At 43.5% G+C, this 17,966-nt stretch overlaps 2 protein-coding genes across 2 annotated transcripts; both read right to left on the bottom strand.

Annotated features, from left to right (window-relative positions):
• Positions 1–15,357: 15,357 nt before the first annotated feature.
• Positions 15,358–17,050, bottom strand: LOC117189975 (UBX domain-containing protein 6-like). Its single transcript, XM_033395056.1, has 4 exons — positions 16,964–17,050; positions 15,884–16,906; positions 15,673–15,821; positions 15,358–15,607 (listed from the first exon to the last, which is right to left on the bottom strand). Exons 1-4 carry the CDS (start codon positions 17,018–17,020, stop codon positions 15,493–15,495), a joined length of 1,344 nt encoding a protein of 447 aa, XP_033250947.1. The 5' UTR covers positions 17,021–17,050; the 3' UTR covers positions 15,358–15,492.
• Positions 16,876–17,526, bottom strand: LOC117189976. The gene is made up of 3 exons (XM_033395057.1): positions 17,176–17,526; positions 16,964–17,102; positions 16,876–16,906 (listed from the first exon to the last, which is right to left on the bottom strand). The coding sequence occupies exons 1-2, from the start codon at positions 17,456–17,458 to the stop codon at positions 17,023–17,025; spliced, it is 363 nt and encodes a 120-aa protein (XP_033250948.1). The 5' UTR covers positions 17,459–17,526; the 3' UTR covers positions 16,876–16,906; positions 16,964–17,022.
• Between the last annotated feature and the right edge of the window lie 440 nt (positions 17,527–17,966).

Here is a 17,966-nt window from a genome sequence, read left to right as displayed (position 1 = left end):
GTTGGAGGCGGGAGTGGGGTACGCTGAGGGATGCTGCGATACCCCCAAGTAAGAAGAAAATATGTCTAATTTTGCAGCATGTGGACACTGGTCATTATTTTGGCCAGGGAGGTGGACAGGGGGCGGGGATGAACGTATGCAGGTACAAGAGATGTTTGCCAAACCCGACTATTTTTCTCTCTCTTTCCAACGCTCTATAGCTCTCTCTCTCTCACACTGCTAGTGTGTGTAAGCCAGCATGCGGTCTCTTGGCGTCCAAGCGACGACAAAAAATGAGATTTGCTGACCGGTGGTCATAAAGCACATTTACAATGAGCAAAGCCATGTTGGCTTGTGGCTAACATGGTCTCTCCTCCTCCTCCACCTCCCCCCCTCTGAGAATACCCCCATCCAGCAGCTGGTCCATGGTGCATGCAAAATGACCAGAGACAAGCGATCAAATCGATGCCGAAATTAATTTATCTTGGCAACGGCTAGCAAAATTTGACAAATTGCAAATGTATTTGAAATTGACTGCACGCTGTTATATCAAATGGAGAGTTTAGGAGAGTCGGCTGACAGGGTGGAGGGTTACGATTAGGGGTTGGGTAAGGCAATCGATAGATAGATAGATGGTTTATTAAATCCCAACTTGGCTTTCGAAATAAATGAACTGCATTCACTGGAACACTTTAAACGAGCGGTGGGCAGGCTTCTGGAATTTAGGAGCACTCCAACAACAATAACTACAACATTAAACCTTTATCAGCGAAACCTCGAGTCGGGCATCAATCAATACGTACTATTCCCGTGGTTGAAAGGGGTTTTCTAGATACTTTTACGTATTACTTCCTTTGATAAATCCCATTCTAAAGAACTTGCTTAAGTCTCAGTTCTTCTACATATCATATCATATATGTATATACCAGCAAACCCAACCCCATGGCACCCTATCCATCTATCGCTGCTTCCAGTTGATTGCACTAATTGGCAATGAGCGTGACGATCGCCAGCGATGGACAGAGGTCGGGTTGCGGGAACGGGTGTTGGATGCGACAAGATTTTCATTCATAAAACATTCGCCGAATGGACCGGAAGTTCTTATTGGATTGCAAATTATGATACACTTGAGAAAAGGGTAACGTGAATAAGAGATAGGTGGGGATGGAAGCCTATTGATTGACCATAACTTTTAATGGTGGGAATAGTTTTCCCACTCTTTCCATTCCATTACTGATTCTTTTCACTATTCCTAACCGATCAGGAAGTGTTCTTCCCAAAAGATCATCGTATTTGTTGAAAGTGTATCGCATCTTCGAGTTTCAGAAGACACTTCCCTTTTCTGTTCCTATAAACAAACAAGTTAATTAAAGCAAAAAGCCTTAATTATAGTTGTTTGTTGTTTGCTTTTCTTCGTCACAGGGGAAGTATTTCCGTTTGGTGCACAGCTGCCTCGTGATTCCACAGCCACTACTACTGCTAGTTCTGGGGCTGTTTGTGTTTCTGTTATGGATCCCGTTCAGGTACGGTTCGGTTTGGATCGGATCGGATCGGCTTCCCCTGGCCACCAGATCAGAGTTCAAATGCAGGCAAAAATATGTAAATGCAGGGCGCTTGAGTGGAGCGATAAAAAATAAATGGAAAAGGGAACCCACCGCTAACCGATTTCAACCGATTTCTGGCTGTGGCTCTGGCTCTGACTCTTGTGCTGGGACTGAGACTGGGACTGGAGCTGGGAGCGAGGCGGCGGGTCACGGCCCAAGCTAAATGCTTGTTAAAGGGCGTGCTCGAAATTGTAGTTGGAGTTTCTGTTGTGTGTGGTTGTGGTTCGTGGCAACCACAGAAACAAATCAGCCAGCAGAGAGGCATCCCAGCAATTGGCAAATTCGATTTGCAATTTTTACAAACGCTGCTGAAGCTGAAGCTGGAGCTAAAGCCAAGAGATGGAGCCTGAGATGTGGCTGCTGGGTTGAGTAAACAATTTAGAATGAAATGCAATCGGGAGTCAGAAAGTTGATTTGCAATTTCATGGCAGCAGCAATTTGCACCTCATCATCATCATTATCCTGCTCGCAGTCTCTCTCGGGATCGCTTCTCGGGTGATGATCTTTCAATCGTTCAATCAGGCAGGCCCTGGCCACAGCCACAGCAGGTCAGGCCCGGAGCGGAGTGGTGCGGAGCGGAGCCAGGCACGTGCAGGTTGCTGGTTGCAGGTTGCAGGTTACAGCCTCCAAGCCCCCGGGTAAGGCTAAAGATGTCCCAAATATTTCTCCCTCTCTCTATCGCCCGACAGAAACAAACTATTCGTATCATTTTGGGAATTTCGCTATCATGGATGGATGCAGCTATGATGCAGCTGTGGCCAGGCAACCAGGAAGTGGTCGGTGGATCCAGCTCCTCCAGCAACAAGTTGCCCAAGCAATGAGAAAAATTTCGCTAGATAAATAATGCATATCTCACGCACTCGCTCCCCGGACAAGAGCCAGACCCATACACAGACACAGACACAGGCCCAGTCCATACCACATCCACATCCAAATCCACAGCTACAGCTACAGTTGCTGCCCCAGCCGTTTAATGAAGGCCTAGATCCGATCCCGGGCCATAATAAGCAATGGGCAACAATGAAATCTTTTGGCTCGGCGCAGGCCAATTTGTGCGAGGGCTTTGCTTGACTATTGGGGCCTCTATCCTGCCTCCGCCAGCCCCCTCCTAGACTGGCTGCCTGCGTGTCGAGTCAAGTTTCGATTTGGCGCGATGGCTGGGCTTAATTTAAGCCCTGGGCCTGGGCCCGGGCAAAGATTCGTTAAGTTTTGATTTTGGTGCTTTTCCATTTACTTTTTCCCAAGATCAAGCGAGATTTACACCGAATGGCCTGGAGTCTCTGGCGGTTGCTTAGTAATGGTCCTACTTTTACTGCATCTCCTCCTGGCTGCTCTGTGGATTACCGTTTCTGATGTTGCTCTGATAGACACTGCAAAATTGGTTCATTAAATTCAACTGTTTGTTTGGTTTGTGGAGGCCCAGTGCCCCTGCTGCCACTACTGTAGATCCAGCTCCTGCTCTGCCCCAACTTCCGCTGCAGTTGCAACTCTCACCCACATCCCGAGTACAGGGGAAACTGGTTTGCTCAACAGTAGCACGACTTGACTGTGACAGCCCTTCATCATCATCGGGGGCGATTCCTAATTAGCAGTTCATCCAGCACAAATTACAGACACACACGGAGTGTGGGACCAATAATTCGATAATGTGCATGTCCACAGCTGTAAATTACAATATTTGCTGCCACTCATCACATCATAACATCCACCACACCAGAGACCGCCGCATGTGAATAGAGGGATTGGGATTCATTCCTATGCAGCCAGCCGGAATATCTCTTTTGCGGCTATTTAAAGATTATTTATTGCTTGACAGCAGCTACCACCCAACAATTCGTCTCGTTAGGCCATCATTAAAGATTCATAAACGGGTAATAAAAAAACAATTGGAGAGCATGGCCAGGCCCGCTCTTTTTGTTGCTCGTTATAATTGGACTTTTAAGAGAGAAATACTTACATTTACATAGCACCAAAGGGTTAGCTGATTTGTACAAGTTAACGAGTGCCCCTCGCACATTGTTGTGTAACATAAACAACCGCAAATTTTAGCCAACAGTTGCACTCAAGATGCCAAATCAGCGAACTTCAGTTCAGCGCCCTGAATGTGACGGTCAACCGGCGGTAATCTGATATCTTGCAAATGCCGCAAGATCAGCATTATCGCTTATGCCAAGTCGGCTTACCGACTGTAGCTTTTTAGCTCTAAGTACATATATTTTGTAGCTTTGCATTCTTTGGCAATTAAATACTTTTGATTCAGCTTATGCCCCAGCTTGCTGGTGGCTCCTAGTTTTAGTTCTGTTCTTAGAACGAAAGCTAACGCTTGTTAATAAACCTTGCTCCGGCAACCAGCCGTAAACACTTTGAATTATTAATTCTATACCACTGTACCACAAGGCCAGTGATAAGAGAGACAGTTATCTCTCCAACATAATCTTCATAAAGGATTCTATACCACGGAACCCACACGAGGACCACGCATCAAGCAGCTAAGGCTAGTTGGACATACGGACAACTTAATTGGCGCCCAACGTTAATAAATCCACACCCAGGATAGAATTAAGAGTTTCTCTCACCAATTCGAAAATCATGTAAGTGGAATGTTTGATTAGCATAAGCAAAATACACACAAATATAAAACATAAAACTGTTGAAAAATAATAAAAATAAAATAAAAACGAGGGGGAACGTTGTGAGTTGCTGCGGACACCGCAACTCTACGGTTATACCCGATACTAAGTCAGTATGGCTCTCCTCCGGCAGACGCCGCTAATATTAAACGACACGACAAAGAGTGCGTGCGAGAGAGACAGAAAATCAGTCTGAGCGTGACGTCGGGCGCTGCGTAGCCACTGCAAATTGATTTGTTCCTATTGGCTATAAAAATGATCTGATCTGATCCAGATTCAGCAATCTGATAGATATGGTCATTATCTATGATTCTGCGTTTTTAGTTTTCTCGAATGTGCAATATTGTGGATGCAACAGATTTTCGTCCTTTGTGTGGGCGGAAGGGGGTGGGGCGAAATTTTGAGATACACGTTTTATAGTAAGATCTAACAGGAGTGCGGATACTAAATTTGGTTACTCTAGCCTTAATAGTCTCTGAGATTTTTGAATATCCCCAGATTTTCGTCCTTTGCGGGGGCGGAAGAGGGTGTGGCGAAATTTTGAAACAAACTCGTCTCGGTCCGATATATTAGGAGTGCGGATACCAAATTTGGTTGCTCTAGCTTTTGTAGTCTCTGAGATCTAGGCGATAATGTTTTACTCTAAGCAAAGCCGCCTATGCTACGTGTGTGTTAGAGAGAGACAGGGCGAGAAAAAATGAAATTGTTTTCTTGATGCTGGCTATAATAATGATACGATCCAATTCAGATTCCGCAGTCTTAAAGATATGGTCATTCTCTACAATTCTACGTTTCTGGTTTTCTCATATCTTTAAAATTGTGGATGCCACAGATTTTCGTCTTTTGTGGGGGCGGAAGTGGGCGGGGCGAAATTTTGAAATATTTTTGTAGCAGTAACATATCACAGAAGTCTGGATCCAAAACATCGTTGCTCTCGCTCTTATAGTCTTTGAGCACTAGGCGCTGAAGGGGACGGACAGACGGACAGACGGACGGACGGACAGACGGACAGACAGACATGGCTCAATCGACTCGGCTATTGATGCTGATCAAGAATATATATACTTTATGGGGTCGGAAACGATTCCTTCTGGACGTTACACACATCCACTTTTACCACAAATCTAATATACCCCAATACTCATTTTGAGTATCGGGTATAACGAGGGGGAACGTTGTGAGTTGCTGCGGACACCGCAACTCTACAGTTATACCCGATACTTAGTCAGTATGGCTCTCCTCCGGAAGACGCCGCTAATATTGAACGACACGACAAAGAGTGCGTGCGAGAGAGACAGAAAATCAGTCTGAGCGTGACGTCGGGCGCTGCGTAGCCACTGCAAATTGATTTGTTCCTATTGGCTATAAAAATGATCTGATCTGATCCAGATTCAGCAATCTGATAGATATGGTCATTATCTATGATTCTGCGTTTTTAGTTTTCTCGAATGTACAATATTGTGGATGCAACAGATTTTCGTCCTTTGTGTGGGCGGAAGGGGGTGGGGCGAAATTTTGAGATACACATTTTATAGTGAGATCTAACAGAAGTGCGGATACCAAATTTGGTTACTCTAGCCTTAATAGTCTCTGAGATTTTTAAATATCCCCAGATTTTCGTCCTTTGCGGGGGCGGAAGGGGGTGTGGCGAAATTTTGAAACAAACTCGTCTCGGTCCGATATATTAGGAGTGTGGATACCAAATTTGGTTGCTCTAGCTTTTATAGTCTCTGAGATCTAGGCGCTAATGTTTTACTCTAAGCAAAGCCGCCTAGGCTACGTGTGTGTTAGAGAGAGACAGGGCGAGAAAAAATAAAATTGTTTTCTTGATGCTGGCTATAATAATAATACGATCCAATTCAGCTTCCGCAGTCTTAAAGATATGGTCATTCTATACAATTCTACGTTTCTGGTTTTCTCATATCTTTAAAATTGTGGATGCCACAGATTTTCGTCCTTTGTGGGGGCGGAAGTGGGCGGGGCGAAGTTTTGAAATATTTTTGTTACAGTGACATATCACAGAAGTCTGGATCCAAAACATCGTTGCTCTAGCTCTTATAGTCTTTGAGCACTAGGCGCTGAAGGGGACGGACAGACGGACGGACGGACAGACAGACAGGGCCCAATCGACTCGGCTATTGATGCTGATCAAGAATATATATACTTTATGGGGTCGGAAACGATTCCTTCTGGACGTTACACACATCCACTTTTACCACAAATCTAATATACCCCAATACTCATTTTGAGTATCGGGTATAACGAGGGGGAACGTTGTGAGTTGCTGCGGACACCGCAACTCTACAGTTATACCCGATACTTAGTTAGTATGGCTCTCCTCCGGAAGACGCCGCTAATATTGAACGACTCGACAAAGAGTGCGTGCGAGAGATACAGAAAATCAGTCTGAGCGTTACGTCGGGCGCTGCGTAGCCACTGCAAATTGATTTGTTCCTATTGGCTATAAAAATGATCTGATCTGATCCAGATTCAGCAATCTGATAGATATGGTCATTATCTATGATTCTGCGTTTTTAGTTTTCTCGAATGTGCAGTATTGTGGATGCAACAGATTTTCGTCCTTTGTGTGGGCGGAAGGGGGTGGGGCGAAGTTTTGAAATATTTTTGTAGCAGTGACATATCACAGAGGTCTGGATCCAAAACATCGTTGCTCTAGCTCTTATTGGATTTTGGCGCTAGGCGCTGAAGGGGACGGACAGACGGACAGACGGACGGACGGACAGACAGACAGGGCTCAATCGACTCGGCTATTGATGCTGATCAAGAATATATATACTTTATGGGGTCGGAAACGATTCCTTCTGGACGTTCCACACATCCACTTTTACCACAAATCTAATATACCCCAATAGTCATTTTGAGTATCGGGTATAACGAGGTGGAACGTTGTGAGTTGCTGCGGACACCGCAACTCTACAGTTATACCCGATACTAAGTCAGTATGGCTCTCCTGCGGCAGACGCCGCTAATATTGAACCACACGACACAGAGTGCGTGCGAGAGAGACAGAAAATCAGTCTGAGCGTGACGTCGGGCGCTGCGTAGCCACTGAAAATTGATTTCTTGCTTTTGGCTACAAAAATGATCCGATCTGATCCAGATTCAGCAATCTGATAGATATTGTCATTATCTATGATTCTGCGTTTTTAGTTTTCTCGAATGTGCAATATTGTGGATGCAACAGATTTCGTCTTTTGTGGGGCGGAAGGGGGTGGGGCGAAATTCTGAGATATACGTTTTATAGTGAGATCTAACAGAAGTGCGGATACCAAATTTGGTTACTCTAGCCTTAATAGTCTCTGAGATTTTTGAATATCCCCAGATTTTCGTCCTTTGCGGGGGCGGAAGGGGGTGTGGCGAAATTTTGAAACAAACTCGTCTCGGTCCGATATATTAGGAGTGTGGATACCAAATTTGGTTGCTCTAGCTTTTGTAGTCTCTGAGATCTTGGCGCTAATGTTTTACTCTAAGCAAAGCCGGCTATGATACGTGTGTGTTAGAGAGAGACAGGGCGAGAAAAAATGAAATTGTTTTCTTGATGCTGGCTATAATAATAATACGATCCAATTCAGATTCCGCAGTCTTAAAGATATGGTCATTCTCTACAATTCTACGTTTTTGGTTTTCTCATATCTTTAAAATTGTGGATGCCACAGATTTTCGTCCTTTGTGCGGGCGGAAGTGGGCGGGGCGAAGTTTTGAAATATTTTGGTAGCAGTGACATATCACAGAAGTCTGGATCCAAAACATCGTTGCTCTAGCTCTTATAGTCTTTGAGCACTAGGCGCTGAAGGGGACGGACAGACGGACAGACGGACGGACGGACAGACAGAAAAGGCTCAATCGACTCGGCTATTGATGCTGATCAAGAATATATATACTTTATGGGGTCGGAAACGATTCCTTCTGTACGTTACACACATCCACTTTTACCACAAATCTAATATACCCCAATACTCATTTTGAGTATCGGGTATAAAAATTGCACAAGTGATCGTGAGTTCTTAAACCGACTATAATTTTTGTTGTCATTTTTTTCTATCTGCTATCTGCTAAAGGCAGAGACATAATAAATTTCTATTCAAGTAATGCCCATTGCCGAATATATTTTTCCTTTCGGCCATAAGTTAATGTGAAGGGTCATTAAAGAGTTCTTTTCTGCAAAGCTAATGACCAGTTTTGGCCCATATAGGGTAGTCAAGAAAGAAATAGAAAGTAAAAGTGATAGTGAAAACGAGTGGGAACCCGACCAAATAGGCTTTCAACCGTCAATGAACATGGATATGAACCAAGTGCAGGCGTTAGTAGCGAATGCCGTCAGTCAGGCATTAGCGGCACAAGAAGCTAGATTTAATGAACAGCTGAATGTAATACAACAAGATATTCGAAGACTGCACGTAGAAGCACCTCAGGTCGAATCATATCAGAGGATAAGCATAAGTCCAGCCATCCCGTGTGATTTAAAATTAGACATTATAAAATCAGTACCCGAGTTCAATGGAACTCAGGACGATTATGTGGCATGGAGACAGTCCGCCACAGATGCCTATGAGCTTTTTCAGCCATGTGTGGGTAGCAGCGCGCATTACCAAGCAGTGACTATCATTCGAAACAAAATTAGAGGTACAGCTAGAGCGCTATTAGTGTCACATAACGTACTAAACTTTGATGCCATTATAGCGAGGTTGGACTGCACATACGCAGACAAGACATCACTCAGGCTTTTGCGTCAAAATTTGGATATGGTTAGGCAGGGCAATTCTAGCCTCATAGAATATTACGATGAGGTTGAACGAAAATTGACACTCGTCGCAAATAAAATTGTAATGACACATCAAGCGGATACAGCAGCAGTGCTCAACGAAGAAGTTGGAGCTGATGCGCTGCATGCTTTCATATCGGGACTTAAAAAATCGCTAAAAGCAGTTGTATTTCCGGCTCAGCCCAAAGACTTACCGTCTGCACTAGCTTTCGCAAGGGAGGCGGAAGCGAGTATAGAGCGTAGCATTTTTTCGGCTACGTATGCAAAGGCTATGGAAGACAGGGCTCAGGCAGGTGAAAATAACAAGTATCAGGCACGCCCTCATGATAAACAGGGAAAAAACAACGAAGCCGAATATGGCCAAGACAAGAACCCACATTTTTTTAAAAAACAGGGTAAACAAAACAATAGTAATCAGAGTCCCAAAGAGGACAAGGGGTCAGCACCAGAGCCCATGGATACGGCATCTGGTACTTCTAGTTTAAGCAGCCTACGCTTTTTGGAAAAAATCAAGGTGCTAACACCCAAAACGAATACACGCAGGCTCAAAAGAGACGGGGCTCTGAAAGAATGACGGGTCAGAGGCGCCAACGCGTCCAGAACACCATTCAGCAAGCAAACGATGACCAGGATCAGGAATACTATAGGGTAGCTGAAGCCGCGGTCGCAGAAATTCAGGAGGAAACCAGGGAGGCAGGTGACAACGACTTGGTACATTTTTTAGAGAGCGCTCCCAGTTGCCGTTCATCGAACGACAGCTGGCTGGGAGAAAATTAAAAATATTGATTGACACCGGAGCGGCCAAGAACTATATCAAGCCCGTAAAGGAGCTAAATAATGTAGTCCCGGTCAGCTCCCCTTTCACGGTTAGTTCCATCCATGGTTCTAACAAAGTAACCCATAAATGTTCAATGAACATTTTTGGGAGATCAGCTTCATTCTTTTTATTAGATTCCTTAACGCCATTTGATGGTATTCGGTTTCGACTTGCTAACGCAGGTAGGAGCAACCCTGGATACTGGAAATGGTACAATCAACCATGGATCTGCATCTGAAAAGCTGCAGCACCATTATTGTGACAACGTCAATTTCACTAACGTAAATGATATTGTAGTACCGGAAATCGTAAAAGCTGAATTTAGGAGTATGATTTTAAAAAGGACAAAGGCATTCACGAACTCTAACGAGGCGTTGCCGTTCAATACGTCTGTGGTGGCTACGATCCGTACAGAGGACGATAAGCCAGTTTACTCAAAGCTATATCCGCATCCTATGGGGGTCAATGACTTTGTCAAGAAAGAAATTAAAGATTTAATTGACAATGGCATCATTAGGCCTTCAAGGTCACCGTATAACAACCCAACATGGGTTGTTGACAAAAAGGGACATGACGAAAATGGGAACAGAAACAAGCGAATGGTGATTGATTTTAGGAAACTAAATGAAAAAACCATCGCTGATAGATACCCAATGCCCAATATCTCAATGATATTGTCAAACTTGGGCAAAGCCAAGTACTTTACGACATCAGATCTAAAGTCCGGCTATCACCAAATTTATCTAGCAGAACAGGATCGCGAGAAGACGGCCTTTTCCGTAAACGGCGGAAAGTACGAATTCAACCCGTTCGGGTTGAAGAATGCGGGAAGCATCTTCCAAAGAGCGATAGACGACGTACTGCGTGACCAGATTGGCAAAACTTGCTATGTCTACGTAGACGACGTGAACATTTTTTCCGAAAACGAAAAGGATCATGTGGAGCACATAGATTGGGTTCTAAAAAGCTTATGTGAGGCTAACATGAAGGTTTCAAGAGAAAAGACCCATTTTTTCAAACAAAGCATAGAATATCTAGGGTTCATCGGGAATTTTTCCGGGGCAAAGACAGACCCGGAAAAAGTAAAGGCGATACAAAAATATCCAGAACCAAAATCTCTGTAGGAACTTAGGTCATTCTTAGGATTGGCCAGTTATTACAGATGTTTTGTCAAAGACTTTGCAGCAATTGCAAAGCCGTTGACAAACCTGTTGAAAGGAGAGAACGGGACCATCAGCAAACACATGTCAAAGAAAACAACCATAGATTTTGGTATTCCAGAACGAGATGCGTTCGAAAAATTAAGGAATGTGCTAGCCTCAGAAGACGTCACTCTCAGATACCCAGATTTCAAAAAACCATTTGACCTAACAACAGATGCCTCTGCCTATGGCATTGGTGAGGTACTGTCTCAGGACAACCGACCCATAACGATGATTTCAAGGGCATTAAAAGATAGCGAGACGCATTATGCCACCAACGAAAGAGAACTATAAGCTATAGTTTGGGCCCTGGGGAAACTACAGCAGTACCTATATGGTACAAGAGACATTAATATATTCACAGATCACCAGCCATTAACATTTGCGGTGTCTGATAGAAACCCCAATGCAAAGATAAAAAGATGGAAAGCGTATATCGATGAACATAACGCAAAGATCCACTACAAGCCGGGTAAAGAAAACCAAGTAGCAGACGCACTCTCGCGACAAAACGTGAATGCTCTGCAAAGTGAAATAATATCCGATGCTGCGACAATTCATAGCGAATTATCCGCGACCTATACGATAAAAGCCACGGAAAACCTTTTAATTGTTTCAGAAACCAGATAGTTTTAGAGGAATCAAGGTTTTCTCTAAAACGAGACTTCATACTCTTTGGCGAAAAAAACGCGCCACAAAATTCACTTCACTGACAGAAACGAGCTCTTAAACAAAGTTAACGCATAAGTTAACCCTAATGTGGTCAACGCCATATATTGTGATCTGCCAACGCTGTCGTATATCCAGCACGAGTTAGTGAGAACCTTCCCGTCAACAAAGTTTTGGTATTGTAAAAATATGGTAACCGACATAGTTAACAAAACAGAACAAAGGGAAATTGCCACAACAGAGCACAATCGGGCGCACAGAGCCGCACAAGAGAACATTAAGCAAATTTTAGAAGAGTATTACTTCCCAAAAATGACCAGGCTGGTTACAGAAGTTGTGGCCAACTGCAAAATTTGCACTAAGGCCAAATATGACAGGCATCCGAAGAAACAGGTTCTCGGAGAAACACCAACGCCATCGTTTTCCGGCGAGCGGTTGCACATTGACATTTTCTCGACTGACAGGAAACAATTCCTGACATGCATTGATAAATTCTCAAAATTCGCAGTAGTGCAACCAATACTGTCACGTACCATAGCGGATATAAAAGGCCCTATCACTCAAATAGTAAACTTATTCCCCAAAACAAAGGTTGTGTATTGTGATAATGAAGCAGCATTTAATTCAGAGACCATTACATCGTTATTAAAAAATAATTTTGGGATTGACGTTGTAAATGCACCTCCATTACATAGTGTTTCTAATGGCCAGGTGGAACGATTCCACAGCACATTGTCGGAAATCGCTAGATGCATTAAGCTGGAAAGAAAGATCGACGATACCGTCGAACTGATCTTACTTGCAACTATAGAGTACAACCGTTCACTGCATTCAGTGACAGGCAAAAAACCGATAGAAGTGATACACTCATCGACTGATGAGTTTAGGGAAGCCATTAGGGCAAAAAATGAGAAAGCTCAACAAATACAACTGGACAGGAATAATACACACAGACAAAACAGAGTGTTTGAGGTAGGAGAAAAAGTCTTCACCAAGTCCAACAAAAGACTAGGAAACAAACTTACCCCCTTATGCTCAGAAGAGGTAATTCAGGCAGACCTAGGAACGTCTGTACTTATTAAGGGGAGGGTGGTCCACAAGGACAATATAAAATAGATATTAGTTTAACATTCATAAGTTGGTAATAGAATTAAGAAACACAGTAAGGTTAATCAAATTTTATTTTCTCTTGCAGGCTTATTTGGTCGCTTTTATTTTTAATAAATACAATAAATGCTCGGATCACCGACTATTCCCACTCAAGCTACATACCCATAGTAGATGGAAATGTAATGATTTGGGAGCAACATGACTATGCTATACATTCAAGTAATCTGTCCGAATTTTTGAGTATAATAGAAGAAACAGAAAAGTTGTCCGAGTACTTTCCGCAGTCTCATATGAGAAAACTACTAGAAATAGATGCAAACCATACTAGAAGCCTTTTGTCCGTTCTAGAAGTGCATCATAGAATTGCCGCCAGAAGCTTGGATTTTTTTGGGACAGCACTTAAAGTCGTGGCTGGCACACCAGACGCTAAAGACCTAGAAAAAATTAGAATGACCGAAACAAAGTTAAGCGAATCAAACAACAGACAGGTAATAATAAATACAGAAACCCAGAAACAGATAAACCAGCTCACTGACACGGTAAACCAAATAATTAAAGCAAAAAAGGTTGATTTGATAGACACACCACACTTATATGAGGCATTATTGGCCAGAAATAGAATGTTAATAAATGAAATCCAAAATTTAATGCTCACAATCACTCTGGCAAAAGCCAATATCATAAACCCAACTATCTTTGATCACGATGACCTAAAATCTGTGCTTATCGAACATCCCACAGAAATTCCTATAGTTAGTCTGATGGAAGCATCTAGTATTAAGATTCTACAGTCCGAAAATATTGTCCACATTTTAATCAAATATCCCAGAATTAAGCTTATATGTAGAAAGTTCAGCATCCTCCCCGTGTCCCATGAGCATACAATACTTCAGCTTCAAGATGACACCGTAGCTGAATGCGACAAGGACGTTCTAGCAGTAACAAGCTGCACCACAGCAACCTACGCATCGATCTGCAAGTTGGCCACACACGACACCTGCGCACGCGAATTGCACGCCGGACGCACAGCGCGTTGTAACACGCAGCCCAGTCACCTGGAAAGTATCACAATGGTAGACGATGGCATCATGGTCCTGAACGATAGTCCCGCTAACGTCAGCACCGATGACGGCTCGACAATATCAGTCAACGGTACGTTCCTCATCACATTTGAGCGCGTAGCTGTCATCAACGGAACGAAATACGTGAACCAACGTGAGATCATAGACAGGATGCCGGGCATAGTAGCTTCGCCAACACTTACAATCATTAGCCACGACCCAGTCCTGAGCTTGCCACTATTACGAAGGATGAACAACCACAACCTACATGTCATCCAGGAACTTCAAGAAGAGGTAGCATCGGCCGGGTCACCTAGGTCATGGTTTGCTGCCGCAGTTGGGTTCAGCCTGAGTCTCAGCAGTTCCATCCTCCTCTACCAGAAGTTGAGGAGAAGACGAGCCTCACAGAAGATACAGGAAATCGTGGACAACTACAAGATGAACGGGGACGGTCATACTTCTGAGGGGAGAGTAGTTAACGAGTGCCCCTCGCACATTGTTGTGTAACATAAACAACCGCAAATGTTAGCCAACAGTTGCACTCAAGATGCCAAATCAGCGAACTTCAGTTCAGCGCCCTGAATGTGACGGTCAACCGGCGGTAATCTGATATCTTGCACATGCCGCAAGATCAGCATTATCGCTTATGCCAAGTCGGCTTACCGACTGTAGCTTTGTAGCTCTAAGTACATATTTATTTATTTTTATTTATTTATTTACAGCGAGGTTAGAGTTAAAACTATTAACCTAGCTTATTAGTGATAGCACTGGTTACTATGACCTTCGGCTATGTTGTTATTATGTTATGTTTATTATATTATATTTATTATATGTGAGATGTATTCCATGGGTTTTATATTAGAGCTAGATTAATGGATATAAGTTTGATTCTTTTAGATATTTTATGATTAGGTCTATTTCAGTTTTAGTTGGGTTAGAGAGGAATGTCAGCGGATTATTGTTAGCGAAGATACTAAGTACATATATTTTGTAGCTTTGCAGTCTTTGGCAATTACATAAATACTTTTGATTCAGCTTATGCCCCAGCTTGCTGGTGGCTCCTAGTTTTAGTTCTGTTCTTATAACGAAAGCTAACGCTTGTTAATAAACCTTGCTCCGGCAACCATCCGTAAACACTTTGAATTATTAATTCTATACCTCTGTACCACAAGGCCAGTGATAAGAGAGACAGTTATCTCTCCAACATAATCTTCATAAAGGATTCTATACCACGGAACCCGCACGAGGACCACGCATCAAGCAGCTAAGGCTACTTGGACATACGGACAACTTAATTTACACACTATCTATTTGTTCACAATTTGTTGTTAAAGCTCATTTTTACCATGATTTTGGCTAATTTTTATTTGTTAGCTGCAATTTTGTTGTTTATTTTTGCACTTAGTGTGACTGTAAACAACTCGGCTGAAAATACCACAAAAAAATACTGGGAAGCCGAAAGATACCAAAAACAGCTGTTGGAATAAGTCTTGCAAGGGCGGTTAATTTGAAAGTATGACTATATTTGACTTTGAATAATAAATTTGAAAGCAATAAATAACAAGAGCTTGATAAAGTATATAAGTTAGGGTAAAACTCAAAAGCTGCCGCTTAATGATCAATTGAAGACGATGTTTCTACATGGACTGAACCAGCATGAAGAGCTCCTCCTTCAGGTAGTTGACGTCCCCGGCATTCCCATCGGATGAGGACGTTTCGGGGCAGAACAACAGCAGAGAATTAGGAATGAGTCTGAAATACAAGTGTATTTTAATTATTTCACCATGTAAGTGACAAAATGGAACAAGAGCACTCACTTGCAGTCGAATAAGGTCTTATCCATGTCTTCTTCACCGAGCTTGCCCTCGCTGCTGGCCACCAGATTAAATTCAAGTGACTCATCCGCCAGGCAAGATTGCACGAATTCAAATATATCCGAAATTTTCTCGTACACATTAAAAGTGCCCTGGAAACGATACATGAGATTGCATTAGCCGTTCACTCGATTTCATCATCTTAATCACTCACTTGTATGACGAGGCCATTGGGAAATTTTACCCTAACCAGTGCGTAGCGGTACATGCGCAAAGTGCGCTGCTCCTCGCGTTCCTGCATGGCCTTCGTCCTCAGCATCTGGGCCTGTTTGATAGCTTCGGAGCGCAGTTGCTGCTCCTTCTTGATCTCCTCTGGGGAGAGGCGATAGAAATCATTGGGTAGAACAACGCGTCGTGCCTGTGATGGCAACAGCACTTTCAAGTTGCGGTCCAGCTCCAGGGGAATGCATTCTGAGTTTTTCAGACCATCAACCAGGGTGGGCAAGTCCAGATCTTGTTCAGTCTGTTCCCCGGTCCAGAGGAGGAATGGCTCATCGTCAATTTGGACCTCACTAAAACCAGCAGCATACAAAACGTCCAATGCACCCTCCACGTAACGCACTTTCTCGCTGAAGATCTTGTTCGACATGCGTATTTTCAAGAACTTTTCATCGGTCGGGTTCGTGATGAGGTTCTCCAGATACCGAACCAGAGTTGCTATGCAGTCGTCAGCCTTCTCCTTCACATTGCAGTTGTGGATGATCAGGCAAGCTGTTAGACCGCGATCTCCTTCCTCCAACTGCTGGTATAGGAACTCCCTGATCTTCACCTTCCAATCCTTCTTCGGTAGAACCTCATCGCTGACCATAGGGCAGCGGAAGAAGACACCTTCACACGCCATGTTCTTGTTGTCCCCGCCGGATAAGGTGCTGGCTGTGGATGCAGACACCTCTACATTGGCAGACGCTTCTTCCTTCTGCCGACGCTCTGCCTCGAGTTCTCGCTTGGCCTGAGCCTTGACTGCCGACAGTGAGGTGTTGAACTCCCGTGAGGTCTTCTTGTCGATGCGCGAGAGTGCGGCATTCGCTGCGGCACGGGCCTCATTGCTCAGCTCGTTGCGCTTGGGAGGGACATAAGCCTCGTACTTACGACCCCGAGAGTTGCTACTCGAAGGTGCCTCCTGCTTGGGGGTGTTCAATTTGCGGCCTTCGCCCATCGAGCTGCCCATTAGTTTAACCTGGAGAGTAAATCATTTTCTGTTAGGAGGCTTCTTAATGGGCTTGATGGAACATACTTTAAACGCCGCCACCTCCTCCTTTTTCTTCGAAAAGAACTTCTTGATCTTCGACATGTCTATATTCGGGGAGAGTGTTCCTTGGGCAACTTCAATTTGGCCACAGACAATTTAAGCTCTTCGATTTCCTTGAGCGTACCTGAAGCGTAGCCAAGAAGATTAAGAAGATTATTAAAGCGGCATGTGTCAAAATTTAGTTGGTTTTTTCATACTTGGCCTGACAAATTTCTCGGTGATGACTTCGCCGTAGACTGACCAGGACCCGGCGTTCAGAATACACGTTCCCGCCAACAGCACCAGCAATACCTTCAGCAACGTGGCCTGCAAGTCGGTAAACTCGATTAGGCTGTTCTGCCAGTGCCAGTCCTCGGTCAGACTCTCCAGCTCCCTGCGAACGTTGACGGCTGCTTTCAGGGCAACGCCAGCGAATACCTCCACTTGTGTTGCGATGGTCTGCAGGATCGTGTTCAGGGTTTGTATTAAGTTGATACTCATTGGCTTGCCGAACCTTCAACGTATCTCAATTTTGTTTAAGTAAATTCTTTCTTTGTTTATACTGGAGTTATCGACGATTCGAAAAGCCCATTAAGACCCCTTTCTTTAAACTGGATAACAACTTGAGTTAAACCGCCGAAAATAATGCAAATAGTCATAAAAATAATAATTACTCTTGTCCATCATCTTTGGATAAAAAAGATCACGAATCTTTCCCCTGAACTGCGCTAAAATTATTATGAATTTTTTATTAATTCGGTGGATCATTAAAATACCCCATTGGCTTACAATGGGTTAATTGTTCTCCGTCGAGGATTGGAAACCATATTCCCCGAATTTGGTATTCGATTGAATATTACTGAGCAAATAGGACCCTCAGTCCTAAATATATAATTTTACCTTATTGATGAATTACTTTCCAATAAGACTGGCTAATTTTAAGTTATTATCTTTAATGGATTGTTTATAAACTAAGGTTTAAACAAAAAAGGTCCGAAGTATTTTTAAT

Source organism: Drosophila miranda, assembly GCF_003369915.1.
Source record: "Drosophila miranda strain MSH22 chromosome Y unlocalized genomic scaffold, D.miranda_PacBio2.1 Contig_Y1_pilon, whole genome shotgun sequence".
In the NCBI taxonomy this organism is placed as follows: Eukaryota; Metazoa; Arthropoda; class Insecta; order Diptera; family Drosophilidae; genus Drosophila; species Drosophila miranda.
This window is presented reverse-complemented; position numbering and strand designations above follow the sequence as displayed.

Excerpts from the sequence above, each read along its gene's own strand:
- LOC117189975 (XM_033395056.1), bottom strand. The coding sequence starts at position 17,020 with ATGTCGAAGATCAAGAAGTTCTTTTCGAAGAAAAAGGAGGAGGTGGCG. Across the intron at positions 16,907-16,963 it reads AGGAGGTGGCGGCGTTTAAA|GTTAAACTAATGGGCAGCTC; the intron begins GTATGTTCCATC and ends TTTACTCTCCAG. Across the intron at positions 15,608-15,672 it reads AAGACCTTATTCGACTGCAA|ACTCATTCCTAATTCTCTGC; the intron begins GTGAGTGCTCTT and ends CTTGTATTTCAG.
- LOC117189976 (XM_033395057.1), bottom strand. The coding sequence starts at position 17,458 with ATGAGTATCAACTTAATACAAACCCTGAACACGATCCTGCAGACCATC. Across the intron at positions 17,103-17,175 it reads CGAGAAATTTGTCAGGCCAA|GTACGCTCAAGGAAATCGAA; the intron begins GTATGAAAAAAC and ends GCTACGCTTCAG.